The sequence below is a fragment of the Myotis davidii genome, unplaced genomic scaffold (assembly GCF_000327345.1).
Source record: "Myotis davidii unplaced genomic scaffold, ASM32734v1 scaffold79, whole genome shotgun sequence".
NCBI classification, from domain to species: domain Eukaryota; kingdom Metazoa; phylum Chordata; class Mammalia; order Chiroptera; family Vespertilionidae; genus Myotis; species Myotis davidii.
In genome coordinates, this window is record NW_006294339.1 from 8,630,644 (window position 1) to 8,647,676 (window position 17,033).

Genomic DNA, 17,033 nt, shown 5'->3' on the forward strand with positions numbered 1-17,033 from the left:
TTATAAATATTTATGTAGTCTGTGTGCAGTTGTTACTGATTATTGTGGCATTAATGTGTAAAGAAGATGTTTTTTGTTTTGTTTTATTTTCCACCCTTACATTTTATTTATAAAACAAAAAATTTATTACATAGGAGGAAAATTAGCAGGGTGTAAATTAAAGACAAAAACATCTCAATAGGGGAGAATGTCTTAAATGTCTTCCAGGGAATGGAAGAAAGAGGTTTGCTTGAAATTTTCACCATATGCTAACTATATACAGCACTTCAAATTTATTTATTGTTAAAGCTTCATGTAAATCACGTCACTTGGAAAGTCATGGAAACTGCACATTTGTGCATTAAACTATGTAAACAACAAAAACTGGTCATCCATCCAATTGTTGCTTCACTTATTTTGAATTATAGTGCAATTTTGTGGAGGGTGAAATGGGGATTACACAATATAATGATTTCCTGTTAACACCTACATTTTTGCTGACCTAGCAAGGTCTGTTGGTATGAAACCTTAACCTTTATTTCAAAATGTGTTTTTTATTCTGAGTTCCATTGACTCCTATGGTTTCGGTTTTCTCCATGAGCCCCATGTAAAAGTCTGTCCTGTCTAAATGAAGGGGGCAAGTACCAGGAAAGACCTTATAGGCCAGCAAATTTTATTCTAGAATGAGTTCAGGAATACTTTGAATGTATCATAATATTATTGATGGGGAGAAAGTAAATGCTGACACTTCAAATGCTCAAGTGTACATGTCATGCTTAAAGCACACAGTTATGTGGGGCTACTTGCCACCCTCCCTTACTTAAAGAACAGATGCATTGTTTGTACGTAACTTGTCCTCCTCCCCTTTTCCTATGCCTGTTTTTCTGTCTGGGGTGCTCAGTTCTTCCTAGCCTGTTGAAACCCTGCTCATCCTTCAAGCTGCCTCCATCTTTTGTGGGATAAGGCACAAGCTACCTCGCCTTCCTTGACTAGGTTTTTCCTAATCCTTTACCTATCACACATGGTTTATGTTGCTTATGTTAAGTCTAGTTACTGTTTATAGTTAGTTGCGTGAAAGTTAGTCTTCCACACTGGGCCCTGTCTTCTTGGTGCTTGTGACAGTTCTTTGTAACAGTGGATGCTCAAGAACTGTTATTTGGACTGAATTAAAGTGTTTTTTTAAAAAGAGGAGAGAAATCTGCTTTAGTAGGAACCAGGCTATAACGTGGTAAGATACCTTGAGGGGAATCTGTACACATCCAGGATCCTGGCCAGTTGTTCCGGCTTCAGCTGCACTGACAGTTTGATCCCAGGTTCTGGGGTGGATTTTAAGGTGTGCATATCTGTTGTGGTCTATAAACACTCATTTTTGACCAAAGAAGAAGTCGTTACATTATAGATGCTCCTATGAATCCCTCTCTATAAATTCTTATGTTGTTGTTGTTGTTTTTCCTTTTGGTGCTACCAACTACTTAGCAAGTTGTGAAATAATCAGCTGGAATGGGCTTTTCTCCATCTGGACTGTCCTCATCAAAATGACTTACATTTTTCCTGTGACTGTTTTGAAGTGAAGAAGAACTTCTCTGATTAGTTTATTGTCTTAAGATTCTGACCTACTTAGGCATAGGCACAAAGGATCAGAATTAAACTTAGGTTGTGATTAGTGAACCGGAGCCGGCTAGCTGATGGACTGGAAGTTACTCAGGCTTGAACTAATTCACACGTAGTTTCTAGCAGGTTTTCCTGGGTTGTAGAACTTTCTGCAGACTTGTCTGATCCACACATCTTTTTGAATTTAGAGTATGCCTGTAAACGACTCTAAAGGTAGTACCTGATATAAGACATAGCAGGAGGACCTGTCTTAAAAACAATGCCTTTACTGTGTAATCCTTAATGATTTGTTAAGTGAGTTTCCTTTTAATTGCATCTATCTTTATTCCCGTAAAGACAAAAAAGCAAAAGTGCACTAAACTGTTATTTGATTTCTAGTTGTGGATGTCTGACTGTACTGTGTCTGCCTTAGTCCACCTTATGGCCCCCTTGGATCGACACAGTTACTGAACATAATGGAGCTATAGGGAGAATGGGTGTTGACCTTCATATAATCGAACGAACAGCTGCTGGTCTTACCTACCAGGGATGCTGAGTTGAGGACATCGACAACCTGTGATTTTGTTCTTGTGGGAGCATTCCTTTGACATATACTTGATGATACTGAAAACTTGTAGAGCTTTTTTCTCTCAGTTTGCTCACTCATTCACTCAATAAGTATTTACTTAGTATCCACTATTCTAGGCTCTGGGATTGTATTCTGTTAGCTCACACATAATTTTCTCAGTTGAGAGGGCTTAGAGTAATGCTAGGACACATCAATGGATGTAAAGCCCATTGCCAATTATATATTTATTTTACTGTCACTTCAGTTAGGTCCTAATGGCAACCCTATGAAATAACACTATTATTACCCCCATTTTATAGATGAGGAAACTGAAGCACAAAGAGGTAAATGAGTTTACCCTAGGTCATACTAGTATATGAATTATAGACCTGAGATTTGGACCTAGCTATACTCAACCTCTGAGTCTGTACCCTTAATATTATACTAAATTGCCCAAGACTTCTAGCAAGGCTTAGTCTAAGTAATATACAGCATTTCAATTTCTCTGAAGGTTTGCTTAACAGATTTATTAAAAACTTAGCTCTCAGAAGTGAGGCTTTCTTATAGGTATTATAGTGATGACATCAAAATATGGAAAAATTTAGAAACATGCAAATTTAGATCCCCTGGAGATGACCTAGTTACTGGATGCTTCTTTATAAAAATGTGAAAGTAGAAGGTCAGAAAGTTGTAAGACTGGGTTGAGTTTAAACCCTTGGTTATCAGAAGAGGCAGGGTCCAGAGGTTTGTTGCATTGGGCTGATGGGAACTCCAGGGGTCTCATGTTCATTCCAGTGTTTCAGTGCTGACACAGGTCACAACAGTGTACAGAGCTTCACAGTTTTACAATATTCAACTAATACCCTACATTGAAGTTTTCATTTCTATTTTGCAGTATGTATTTAGATGCAAAAGTCATTTATATAACATTTTTATGGGTAAAAGTGTTTTATTTTACAATAGTTTATGTTCATTTGAAATCAGTCTTTCTATCAACATACTGAATCTTACTTGACTGGGTGCACAGTTTCTTGCTGAGGAACTTTCAAGGTATGGTATCAGCCATTGGTTGATAAGAAGAAAATCTACAGATACAACCTTGGCATCTAGCAAGGGCTCAGATCAGACCAATTTCACTGTGTTGATAGGACAGAAAACTGGTTGGATTTCTGGGGGCTTTAAACTGAAACCAGTGACTGGCGTGTTAGCTCCTTCAGGCACAGGCACAATTAGAAGTCAATCTGAAAACTTCCCCAGGTTTTACTGATTTTTGTCAGTATGATCTTGGAGACACATATTGCCTCCTTCTCTGTGCATCCTCTGACCAGATGGAATTTCTCCTACTTCTGATGTTGTCAAGAAGCATTTTAAAGATGTGAGGCGTGTCCTAAAACTGAAGATAGTCATGGAACCATTCTTTTCCTTTGTGTTTCAGAACTGTTGTTTTCTGCCCATGATTACACACCCAGTCCCCCATCTCTCCCTCCACTGTTGTACTGTAGTGGCAAGCCTTTGCATTGGGACCAATATCCCTGGTTTCTGGAGAGCTGTCATATGAAAGGATAAGTGAGCTCGTGATAGCTTTAGGTATATAACTAGAATTAATGTGATAGAGTAGAGGCAGACAGAAGTCAAATCAGCATGAAGAAAGTTGTTACAATAATTGAAGATGTCTAACAGTGGACTGGGTATGTGGAGAGCCTAGGGATCCCACATCTGGGAGGGAGTGGGTCGGCTGATATGGTTGAGAGATTTTGTAGCTGCGATGGATTGAATGAGAAGACCTTCAAGATTTTTGTACAATTTCTAAGAAATGAAATGTCGTGGATTGTCAGTTTGGGGAATACTGGTATTTTTCTTTGATCCTTTTATTTTTCTAAGATTTAAGTAGATACTCACTGGGAAAGTATTCCTGAGTAATAAACGTTAGACCCATTTTACATATATTCATATTTAAAACTGTTTAACCAGAAATTGTAATGTCTATTATTACCTCTTCTTTCTTTTCCTTTCTTCTTAATTTCATGGTTTTGTTTTAGAAATCAATTTATTGATTCCACATTCACGTGCCTCCCTCCCCAACTTCACAGCTGTCATCAAAAAGAAACCTGGGCCCTCATAGCGTGTGGAGAGTTCAGTTGACAGTCCAGAATGTGGGAGGGATCCAGGGAATATGTAGCCATAGGCGCTCACCTGTGACCACAGAAGCACTGTTAAGATGTGCCCAGATGGAGTTCCTGTGAGTTGATCTTCTAGGAAGTGGGATCTTTGTGGCCCCAGCAGCAAAGTGATTCATGAATGAAAGGCCTTCTCTGGTGTCACCCACTGTGTTCACTTTTTCTACCTCCATGTGCCACACCAGCATGGCCAAGGGTGAACCTGAGGAGGGGCAGTGAAGGATTGAGGAAAAGACAAACAAGAGAATTCAGCTGGGGCTCGGTGGATCTCCTGTGCCTGGATGAGGACACAAAAGACCCAGCCTGCAAGCCGATGCTTTATTTTATAGTCTGATTAAAACCAGGGTAGATTAACATGTATACAGATGTTCTTGTTTTGCCAATCCTTGCTGCACCTCCCACAGCCCATTAGCTACTTAGGAAGGAATTAGGGAGGCTACAAGGTCAGGTTTAGTTATGCTAGGAGAGCGCTGCCCTCCAGGCTGGGACTTGTTCGTGGCCCTGCCACAGGTCAGCCCGAGGCTTGACCCTAGAGCCTCTCCCTACACCTCCCTTTGCTTTCATTAGGCATAGAACTTTTACTTATCTACACACAAGTTTTTAAAAGATTAGAACATACTTTCATGTTAATCACATCCCATGAGTTATCATTTCAGGCAGAAATGTGTATGTTGATTTTGGTGTGTGTGTGTGTGTGTGTGTGTGTGTGTGTGGACTTTTGCTGAGGCAAACTAATAGAGAATTGAACAAAATTTCAGCAGAGATGATGCGCCTCATGAATGTACTGAGCTTTTATTTTTTTGACTCAGCTTTTCACAAATGGGTAAGGTAAAGCACTATCTGCAATGTGTGAAGTATTATTTAAAAAGTGAGAACTCCCAGTGGAGCCACAGTGGAGCAGGAACAGGTCAAGTGCTTCCTTTCTTTACTATTCAGCCAAGAGAGACCACTTAGCTACTTTGAAGCCTTCCCTAGAACTGATCATCCTTTCTTGTTTTCTGTTCACAACACTATGATGGAACTCATGTTCTTGTACACCAGTAAGATCTCACATCTGAAAATCCTGCTGCAAGCCAGTTCTGACCCATTCGTCATTCTTTCTGCTGCACGCTGCCTGAGTGTATCCTGGTTCGTGCTGGGATGAGAGTGAGCTCAGCAGAGGGAGGAAAAACATATAGTGGTTTAAGAACACGGCAAGAAAAAACAAGTATTTGGGTGTTTTTTCTCTTTGTTTTGGTTTGTAGTTTTGAAAAGACTCAGACTCCCACTTTTATTTTTATTCCCAGGGAAGCAGTTTGACATATTAGAAGCTTGGTCTTTAAAGTCAAGAAGATCTGAATTGGCGCTGTGCTTTGTGACCTTGGACAGATTACCTAGGCATGCCAAGGTCCATTTTGCTGACTGTGAAATAGGAGTAATAGTAGTATATCATAGGGTTGTTAGGATTAAATAATACAGTATATGTAAGGTCTATAGCACCAGCCCTTGTACACAGTAAGTGGCTTGTTATCATTCTTGTATTATCAAGGCTGTTCTTGTATTTCTTTGATTGTTAATTTTCATAAAATACATATTAAGCTTTATGTTGAATATGATTCAACATTTTTAATAAACTTGTCTAGAGTCTAAGATTTAAGACTTTAAAGAGGGCTCAGACATGATTGGTTTCTTAGTGATTAAGTAGTGGGCAGTTGAAGATACTTATTTTATGACATGCTCTATGAGGAAGTACTGAATGGAGCTCGTAACAGTAACTGCCCCTTTAATTAGAGGACCAGATAGAGGTGGCATTCCCAAGGCTGCCTGGGAAGCGTGGGTTTCCTGCTGCCTCTGAGTGGCCCTGGGTAAAGGAGCCCATAGAATTCCTGAATAAAGGCACCTTGGAAACCAAAAAATGCAAGTTTTTTTTTTTCTATCAGCAGTTGACCTATTGCATTCTAATCATATCAAGTAGGAGTTGAGTTTTCAGAGGGAAAAAAATATTGAGAGAGTTGCATTGTCTGTCAAATTTACATCTTATACTTTAGAGAAACCGAAACCTGTGTACTCTGTCAAAGTCCTTATTTGTGTCCAGATTTGCTCTCTTGGATGCCATCATTAACCATTTAGGGTTAACCTAACTGGATTTGGTATATTATTTGCTTATCTTTTAAAGAAATCACTTTCCTATATAAATTGCTCTGAGGGCAAGAATCAGCTTTCAAAGTATATGTCAAAATATGCACCTAGGCTCACAATAAATATACATACCTTAAATGTTTATAGATTTTTTATATAAAATGTAATTAACTTATTATAGGCCATTTGAAATATACATGAAAATAGAAGGAAGAGATATCAAACATAGTTCTGCCATCTAAAAACAATTATCATTAGCATCTTGGTATATTTCTTTCCAGACATTTTTCTATTAGTACAGAGCATTATGATAGATACTCATGATTATGAATATGATTCTCAAAGATTTTCTCATGCTGGGGCCAGAAAATGATGGTAGCTGGGCAGAATCTCAGGTAAGCTATACCAAACTTGAATTCCTCAGTCCAGGGAGCTCTCACCTCTGCAGTGGGAAATGTGGTTTTCCTCAAGTGGAATAAGATTGTAAAGGGCTGAAACCAGTTTGGCTCGGTGGATGGAGCGTCGGCCTGCGGACTGGAGGGTCCCTGGTTCGGTTCCGGTCAAGGGCGTGTGCCTGGGTTGCGGGCACATCCCCGGTGGGAGGTGTGCAGGAGGCAGCAGATCGATGTTTCTCTCTCATCGATGTTTCTATCTCTCTCCCTTCCTCTCTGTGGAAGATCAATAAAATATATTTTTAAAAAAAAGATTGTAAAGGGAAGATAGGTGAACTCAAATCTTCAAATTGCCCCCATGGTAGGTAACAAGGACAATAGAATAACCCAGTTTTTCTGTGCTGTGTTATTCCTGTATTTAGAAAAATATCATTAGTTTCAACAAGTCCAAGTTTTGAATGTTTCTTTTTTCACCCTGAATAGTTCTTATTAGGGATTAAATTATTATCATAACTTCAAATGTGGAAGTGGAGACATGAGCATTGAGATTTGTTTGCACATACAATTTTTTTGCAGCATCTATCACAGCCCTGAGTCATGAAAGACTGTTTTCTATTGAATGATACCTTTTAAAAAATATATATATTTTTATTGATTTCAGAGAAAGGAAGGGAGAGGAAGAGATAGATAGAAACATCAATGATGAGAGAGAATCATTGATCGGCTGCCTCCTGCACACCCCACACTGGGGATTGAGCCCACAATCCGGGCATGTGCACTGACCAGGAATTGAACCATGATTGCCTGGTTCATAGGTTAACGCTCAACCAGTGAGACACATGAGCTGGGCTAGTGATATCTTTATTTATAGATGCTTTCTAGTATGGACCATGCATCTCTGACCACTCTCATGCTGAGTCATACATTGTTCTCATGAATATATATAAACACACACATATATGTATGTATATATATTGCTCTTCTATCCATTATTAAACAAAGACTAGGGCAGCAATAGTCAACATTTTTCATTTCATGGCACAAATAAACTAATTACTAAAATTCTGAGGCACACCAAAAATAAGTATTTTGCTGATCTGGCAAAAAATAGGTATTCATTCACAGGATGACTGTTGTTGTGTTGGCTGTTGTCATTTTTCATTTGACAATCTAAGAGAAAAGAGGTCAGTGCCCTGACTAAATAGTCAGGTATTGCATATTTTAAAAATTCTTTTAGCACACCAGTTGAAAACCACTGGGCTAGAAGAACAGATAAAGCTTTGGGAAATTTGCAAGATTTCCAAAGATCACTTGTATTGAGAGATGATTTCATCGTAATCCTTCCAGATTGGACATCTCAAACCTATTATTCTCATCTGCAAAGTGAATGTTTTTATCTTGTTTCCCTTGGCTCTTGTCTCCAGCTGCATGCTTTGCTCAGGTGGACTTCTTTACCGAAGAGAAGAGCTTAATATTCTCCTAGTTTGCCCAGCTCTTTGGCATTTAAACAAGCTAGAAACATGCATAAATTTAGCAAAGGTTTGGGGCCAAAGGGATGACGGAACTGGCATCGTTTCATATTTTTCACGCTTTGTATTTATAGCAATAAATTTCAAGCAAGGAAATAGATTGTAAGGAGTATGCTGTATCAGGAAGGAAGTTTGTACACTTTTGTGGCTTATTGGTATCTTAGTATAACCTGCTTCCCACTTCTCTAGTTTAGTGAACTGAAACAGATAAGTTCATGGGCTTTGAGCTCCAGAATTACTGCTGGTTATTTGTGACGTTCTTTTAAGGAACTTCCCTCCCATGTGCCTTCATAGCTCCTATATCCTTAGGCTCTGTGATAATTGCATTTGTTGACTTAAAGAACAAACAGTATCTGCTTTTCAATGAGAAGATTACAATGATACAATAAAATTGATTTTTAGTCATTGAGGTCTTATGATGCTTTAATAATATTGAGGAATTTTTGGTTCCATGATTGTCTTCCTTTTTGAATCAGCGGTTGGCTACAGGTCAGAAATGAATTGCCAGATTACTATTTATTAGCAATAATATTTAAATGATGGTGATGATGATAATAAATAGTAACAGCTTATTATACCAGGCTAAATGCTTTCAGGAATGATCTCATATTTCTCAACAACCTTTTAAGTCTTATATACTACAATTATTTCTATTTTACCAATGAAGAAAACCACTTTTTTGAGAGCTTAAATAACTTGTTTTAGAATACAGGTTATAAATATCTAGAGTAAATAAGTGACATGAGGAACTATTCCCCTTAGTTAAATATTTTCTCTCTTATATATTCCATCAATTAGATATTTGGGGGAAAGAGCCTGTTTTTTATAAAAAGAGAAAACCCCAGTAGAGGTTTTTTGTCTTTTTTTTCCATTAGTCATATACGTGTATAGTGTGAATTTGAATGAACAAATTGGGTTATTGGATTTGTAGTTGTAGGAGAATGAAGTTGTTGGTTTGAGATTTAAAGGAAGGGAGATGGATAATATAGAAGTTTGTTTTAAAAGAGGGACAGGCTAGCAAGCTGGCTTTCTGTGTTCAAGGACATAGGGTGGAGCAGACATTGAAGACAGACTCCACCTACTGCCAAAATTTTGCCTTTTACCCCAGTGGAAATTTTCTTATAGGCCACTTTGGTGACACACTAAAGTGTACTGCTCTATTGAGCTGCCAAATAAATTACATTTACTTTGAAGACAGTGAAATTAATCTAGAGGGATATTTTAGATTTAGAAAACATGATAATAAGCATTTATTATCCAGTAGCGACTCTGAGCCCCATGAGTAGGTACTGACTTATCTTTATCTTATGTCCAGAGTGCCCGGGACAGTGTCCGACATGGTAAGGACCCTATAAAGCTTTTTGAATAAATGAATGAGTCAAGGGATGAATGAACAAAGTTTATAAAGTTCTTTCTTCTATCATCTACTAAGCATCTGCCTATGATTTTAAAGAACTTCATTTTCAGCAACATAAAAAAAATAGGTATGTGAGCTAGCTTTTAGTAACACTATTCATTCATATATATTGCAATTGTCCTTATTTGTAAAAAAGAACTTTGTAGTCTGGTTCATAAAAGAAAATGCACAATTCAGTAGAGTTGGGACCGCACGTTCAGACACAGACACTCCATTCAGACTTGCAGACCCCCCACCCTGTTCTGCATCTGGGTTGCAACCCAGACTGAGGTTGGGCAGTGGGAAGAAGGAAGACGTGTGGTTAAACCACTTGGGATAATCGAAAGTTGACCATACGTATTTTTAATTTGGCAGCTGCATTAGCTTGTGCCTCAGTGTGAGTGTTCCCTGGCTGTCTTCACACGGTGGCCTGCTCACCAAAGGTGACCTGGCAGAGCCCACAGAGGAAGCTAGCCTCGGCTCCCTCTGGCCATTCCTTTGCCCGTTCCACTGTTTTCCCTGACCTGGCCATGCCCTCTTGTTTCAAGGAATTGGATCAATTGCAGTGAGTGCAAAATAAGAAAAGTAAGACAGAAACCAAGTATAACCTCAAGGATACCAATAATGAAATTACAAATTTAACATGGCCTGAGTTTGGCCGTGTGTAAATATTTACAGCATGTGAAAATACTTTTGACTTCTCCAACTGCTTCACAGACTTTGATTGAGACCCTTAGAAATTTCTGGTGGGCAGGTGATATTTGAGTTCATGAATGTATCTGTCTAGAGTGGATGGAGGCGAGCGTGTGCCAGCTGCAGGTTATGTGTGAATATTTGTATCAACAGGAGAGCAAGGTTGTGACTATTCACTTTCACTTGGGACAGAATGCAAATGAGAATCTCCAAGGATGAGCTAGTGAACATGATCTTGTTCATGATGGGCCTATATTTTTATTCTTTTTCCATTTTTATCTCAAGTTGATGCTGTATCATTGAAATCTGCAAAGGCATGTGGGCATAGTTTCCTACCCAAGTCAAACCTGAGTTAGAAGAACCTCAGCTCTATGGTGATCTTATTTTACTGTTTTCCCTGGATAAAAGGCCCTTCATACCAAATAACTGTACCCTGAATATTTATTATTGCTTGAGTAAAGTTTCTTGGAAAGGACGTCCAGGGTTTCATAAAGGGATAGTTTAGCATTTATTAACAACCTTGCAATTCTGGTGGCTTGAAATATGGTCAGAGTGCATGTTACTCAACTTCTCCTGGCTGCCCTGCTCTTCTCATTGCACGCACATGGTGCCCCCTCCTCCTGCCAGTCAAACAGTGTAAGGCCTGCTGATGCATCAGGCATACATAGGGACTTGCTTATATCTTTCATGGCTCTCAAACTATTGACCTGCCTGACTTAAAAAAAAGCACCACTGAATTTCATTGGAAGTGTTGGAGTTTGGAGGCAGCCCCATAATTAAATCTAAGTCTGCAGGTGGTCAGCCATGTTTCAGCTGTTTTTTTTTTTCTTACAGGTGTGTGAAGGGCATCATTTCATGATTTTGCCTAGGCCTGAGGGAACAGTTGATTAAAAGTTATAAATTCGTGAATTATATCAGAGAGAGAGAGAGGTTCACACCTTGAGGTCAGAAGAGGATTCACCCTCATGTTCTACTATAGTTTATCAGGATATTCCGCTGTGCTCCCCAGCCATGAGCCCGGCTTCTGGCTGAGCAGCGCTCCCCCTGTGCGAGCACACTGACCACCAGGGGGCAGCTCCTGCATTGAGCATCTTCCCCCTGGTGGTCAGTGTGCATTATAGTGACCGGTTGTTCAGCCAGTTGTTCCGCTGTTCGGTCGATTTGCATATTATGCTTTTATTATATACTAGAGGCCCGATGCATGAAATTTGTGCAAGAGTAGGCCTTCCTTCCCCTGGCTGCCGGCACCGGCTTCCCTCTGGCACCCGGGACCCAGGTTTCCCTCCGGCCTCGGCTTCGTCCAGCCTAATTAGCATATTACCCTTTAATTATTATATATAGGATAGGATATTTTATTCAATACTTCAAAAGCCAGTATAGAAAATGTCACTGAAGTTTCTACTTTGCTTGCTAAAATCAGTACCATTTGTGAAATAGGCCTTAGTTTCCATAAACTCCCTTAGCTCCCTGTAACTTAACTCCTACATTGTTATGAAGTTTGCAAAGCAGTGCAGAGATGAGACCGGCTTTTCCTCTTTTTCTAATACCAGGTAGTGCTAGATACATCTGGACTCTTTACAGAAGAAGTGGCCTACAGTGACATATTTATTAAAATTTGTTTCTCAGTGAATAAATTTCTTTTAAAACTGAAAAATATCTAAACAGAATTCGTAGTGTTGCTTTAAAATGTGTTCTTAATGAGAATTAAAAAGTACATTTGATGAATTTTTTAACATTGGCAAAATGCTGAAAATGACTTGTACTGTTATTTAAGGATAAAATATTACATTGCTTATATGAATATTCTCTTATATGTAACACAGCTGAAAAACTTTAATGGGGCCATGTCTGTCCAGTTATTGATCATGTAATGCTGTAAATTTTTGATAAGCAAGTTCCAAGTTTCCTGTTTTGAAAACAGAAGCATTAAAGGCACCTACTGTTGAAGACAAAAGGCCACATTTTTTAAGGAGACATCATTATATATATTTAGAACTAGGTAAAATGTCAAAGGACTAGATTAAAAAATCAAAAGACTAGCCCCATTGATAAAAATATTCACTTTCTCTAAAGCTGATTAATATAAGGTCCTTTCCAATGATGACCACTGAACATAAAAGACTTTGAAAGTCTACCTCACCATCATTGTAGAATGCAACTTGTTCCAGTAGGTGAGATAAACCACCTCCCCATATAGCAAGCTGTAATTGAACAAGGATGATACTATATGACCTATGAATGACTTCTTTTTTATATTGTCTGTGCAAATCAGGCCACTAACATATTTCAGTAACATGAGGTTTGAAATATTTCAGAACTTGTCCATCCCTTTCCCATGTGACTCAGAATCAAATTCTGCCCTCAGCTCTGCTAAGGTCGTTCTGACCCAAACAGGGAACCAAACAGCTGGACATGAGGACACAGACTGAGGTACATGTGTTCATCACTCATGTCCCTTGCTTTGGTTAGAGAAACCCTTGGCATGCTTGATGGGTTATTTGCCAAGAGCTTGATAATTCCCCCAAATTGCTGATGTTACCAAGTGCAAGGGAAAATATTGATGTTTAATAACTGCATGGTGCTAATATACTCTGTAATAGTGATATTTGGCACAATTAAATCTCGTGATAGTGACTTCTTGGTTCATTTTCTGTTCTATGTGAGGTTTGGGTAATAATCCAGTGTGGTCATCATATAATTTTTTCGTAGAAGGTGCATTTATTTACATAACTTTGGAAACTTGTCCTTCGTGGGATGCCCAAATCAGTACTGTGGGTTCCAGTTTCTGCCTAACACCCTCACAACTCCTGAATATAAAAATAGGTGTATATGAAAAATATTATGATACATAAAAGACTTTGAAGGAAAGGTAGCTAATTCTTTTTGTTCTGGTGACAGGTGGATGGGAGTGTCGTGGTGGAACATAGAGGTTCTTCCAGTGAGGTCTTAAAACTTGAAACAAGTTTCACTGTTTCAGCTGAATTGAATAGTGAGTCTAGGTTTTAAAAAACTGGTCAATTCAACAAGACATGACTAATTGCTCTGGCAAATTAATTGCCTTTGTGGCATATTTTAAAATAATTATTCATGTACTATCTCTGGTATCAATGTGTAGCAGTAATCTTTACTGTACTATTTTCTTTATCTGTGTATATATTCTCTAGAAAGGAAGTTGATTAAAATTTCACATAGCCTATATCTATTGTGTGAACTCTATTAATGTGCATCATTATGCCTGGAAGAAAACTATAAGTAATTATACAATTTATGGTTAGGACAGGTGATCTGTATTTTTCCTTTGTAGCTTTTCTTTACCTGTGTTTTAAGAGCCATTCGGAGTACAAGTTTTGGTTAAAAATCATGACAGAGCTAAAGTCAGGAAGGGTTGGTCCCACAGGACCTGAGCCGCATCTTATTGGGAAAGCTTGAGATTAGGAAATAGCACTTTGGAGGCACAGGTCAAAGAAGGACAGGAACTATTTGCCCCAGAGCTCCATTCATGACTAACCTTTATTTTGGAGAGGAAAGGTTTCTCAGTCGTATTGAAGTAGAATTAGAATAAACCTGACTTCAGTGGCTTATAAACTCACAAATGTAACAGAATAAAGGCTTAAAGATCAGTTACTGTATTCAGTCAGAGCTCTGCCACTTAACTTCGGGACTCCAGGCATGTGGCTTATTATCTATTGCCCTCAATTTCTCCAACTCTACCAAGGGTAATGATAATGTCTATATTGTGGCATTGTTATTAAGAAGAAATGAGGTCATGTCCAAAAGTTTTTAACATAGTCACTGGCACCTAGAAGATACTTAATAAATGTTGTTTTCCTTCTTGTATAGCCGAGACTTTAGGAGAAAGCTGGTGGGGATGTTTATGTGTTTCATGACTTCAGTAGCATTGGCCAAACATATTTACTAGTATCTCATTGTTGCTAAGCGGTTAAAACAGAAATATATATCTAAATCTACAGAGACATATTTTGTAATTTAGGTACCACTCTTTTATTCACACTACACGGTGGATTCTAATTTTGCCTTTGCCTCTCTGAAAGTTTTACAATACTAAGATAGTGTTTGTACACTGGGGCTTTCTTCTTATTGAATTGGGGGTTCTTCACCTCCATTCATGTACTGACTTCAGGGTATCTGAGAATCCCCTGAATTGACACACAAAGTGGTGTATGTTTGTGAGTACACATATTTTATTGGGAAGAGGGGTCATGGCTTTCATCATTTCCAAAAGAGATAGGGGACACTGGAAGTTTAATATTAATCCTTGCGATCTGCTTGCATTTTTTGGTCAGAGAATATAGATGTGCACTACATTATTATATGCTGGGCTAAGCTCATTATCTTTTATATCCCAATGGAAACTGGGACTTTATGAACCTCAAGCCTGCAGAGGCTCTGTAGATCACACAGGAATGGGAAGCCATGGTACAACTTGCCCTAGCACTGTCGGAGACCAAAACCAGGATGGAGAATCAATTTCACTATTTACACAGTTCCTTACATATGTGACCATTGTGCTTTAATAATGTTTTTATACCATGCATAAAGGCATCAGAGTTTTTTTTCTTTAAAGCAGCAGTTCTCAACTTGTGGGTCGCGACTCCTTTGGAGGTCAAACGACCCTTTCACAGGGGTCGCCTGAGACCATCCTGCATATCAGATGTTTACATTATGATTCATAAAAGTAGCAAAATTACAGTTATGAAGTAGCAACAAAAATAATTTTATGGTTGGGGGGGGGTCACAATATGAGGAACTGTATTTAAAGGGCCAGAAGGTTGAGAACCACTGCTAAAGCATTAAAAGGGTGTGATGTTAAAAGTGGTCATTTTCATGAATCATGGTGTGTGGAGTATGCCTTACATCACAAACCTGTTTTTTGGAGTTTTATTTATGTACTTATTTATTTTCTTAACAGGCATGGAGACCTTGCCATTGTCAGAAAGGTTAGCTTCATCTGTTCCTTATCTCCTCTATGGAAGTGGGGAGGGAGGAGAAGCTATGGGGATTCAGACTGGAAACCTTTTCCCTTGAAGTGTCCCAGTTACACATGGGAAAATTAGGAATAACATATATTGCTAAAGAGCTGGACACTGGCCAGTTTGAGGAAATCTTTAACAAAGGGTCTATGAAAATTCTCTGTTGTTGAATCAACCCATCATGATATGCACATAACTTGAAGTTATCAAACTTGTGAGTTGGAGCAAGTGTTGTATTTGCCTTGATTAGAATTGTTCAGCTTTACTGGACATTTCCTGAAACAGCCGTTTTGTACTTCAGGGTTGTTCATGTCTATTGTTTTATTTTTTATTTTTTTTAAAGGAATGTATCTTTTTTTAAAAAAATATATTTTATTGATTTTTTACAGAGAGGAAGGGAGAGAGATAGATAGTTAGAAACATCGATGAGAGAGAAACATCGATCAGCTGCCTCCTGCACATCTCCCACTGGGGATGTGCCCGCAACCCAGGTACATGCCCTTCACCGGAATCGAACCCGGGACCTTTCGGTCCGCAGGCCGACGCTCTATCCACTGAGCCAAACCGGTTCGGCCATGTCTATTGTTTTAAACATTGTTAGTAATATAGTCACAGCACCTCTGAGAAATCAGTTTTTAAAAATATATATATTCTTACTGATTTCAGAGAGGAAGGGAGAGGGAGAGAGAGATAGAAGCATCACTGATGAGAATCATTGACTGCCTCCTGCATTCCCCCTCTTGGGGATCAAGGCTGCAACCCAGTCATGTGCTATTACCAGGAATTGAACCATGACCTCCTGGTTTGTAGATCAACGCTCATCCACTGAGCCACACCAGCTGGGCCTGAGAAGTCAGTTTTAGCGGTGTTTGTCATCTCAGTCAGCAGGTTACTTTTGTTCTGAGAAAAATGTACTAGTAGATGCCTGATAGAATTCTTTAATCAATTATATAGTTACTAGAGGCCCAGTGCACAAATTTGTGCACACACGGGATCCCCAGGGATTGCCTGTGGGGATCTGGCCCCAGCTCGCATCCCCAGGCTCACAGCCCCAGCTTGTGCCTCCAGCCTCACAGCCCTGCAGCCCCACCTGGCACCTTGCCATGGCCTGGCGCCGCCCCCTTACCTGCTCTACCATCCCATCTGTGGGGTGATTGGTTGGGCCGCCCCCCTCCCCCCCCGCCTGGCTCCCTCAGCACCTGGGAGCTAGGCAGCGGCCCCCCTCCCACTGCCGCTGCTGCAGGGCGATCGGCCCCACTCGCACCTGCCTTGGCCTGGCACTGCTCGCTCACCTGCTCCACCATTCTGCTGTGGTCCTGCTATCGTTGGAGCCCATTGGGGCCAGCAGTGCCTCCACTGCTGCCTGCTGCCAGCACCACATTGCTGACACCTTCCATGTTCTGCACCGCTCCCTGGTGGTCAGCACACATCATAGTGAGCAGTCAAACTCCCAATCGAACTCCTGGTTGAACAATTGGCATATTCGACCTTTATTATATAGGACTAGAGGCCCAGTGCACAAAAGTTTGTGCACTTGGGGAGGGGGGGCGTCCCTCAGCCCGGCCTGTGCCCTCTCGCAGTCTGGGACCCCTCGGGGGCT

At 39.7% G+C, this 17,033-nt stretch overlaps 1 protein-coding gene across 2 annotated transcripts in view; it reads left to right on the plus strand.

The window, feature by feature from the left end:
* The window catches only part of LOC102755954 (nuclear factor 1 A-type-like), a 144,752-nt gene that overhangs the window by 120,661 nt on the left and 7,058 nt on the right, over nucleotides 1–17,033 (plus strand). The window contains exon 4 of one of the 2 annotated variants that reach the window (XM_015566980.1): nucleotides 1,456–1,570. The exons of the other annotated variant lie outside the window; for it this stretch is intronic. Within the exon in view, the coding sequence (XP_015422466.1) occupies nucleotides 1,456–1,550 (95 nt within the window). The 3' untranslated portion in view covers nucleotides 1,551–1,570. Of the gene's footprint in view, nucleotides 1–1,455; nucleotides 1,571–17,033 lie in introns of those variants that run through there. 2 annotated transcript variants of the gene reach the window in all.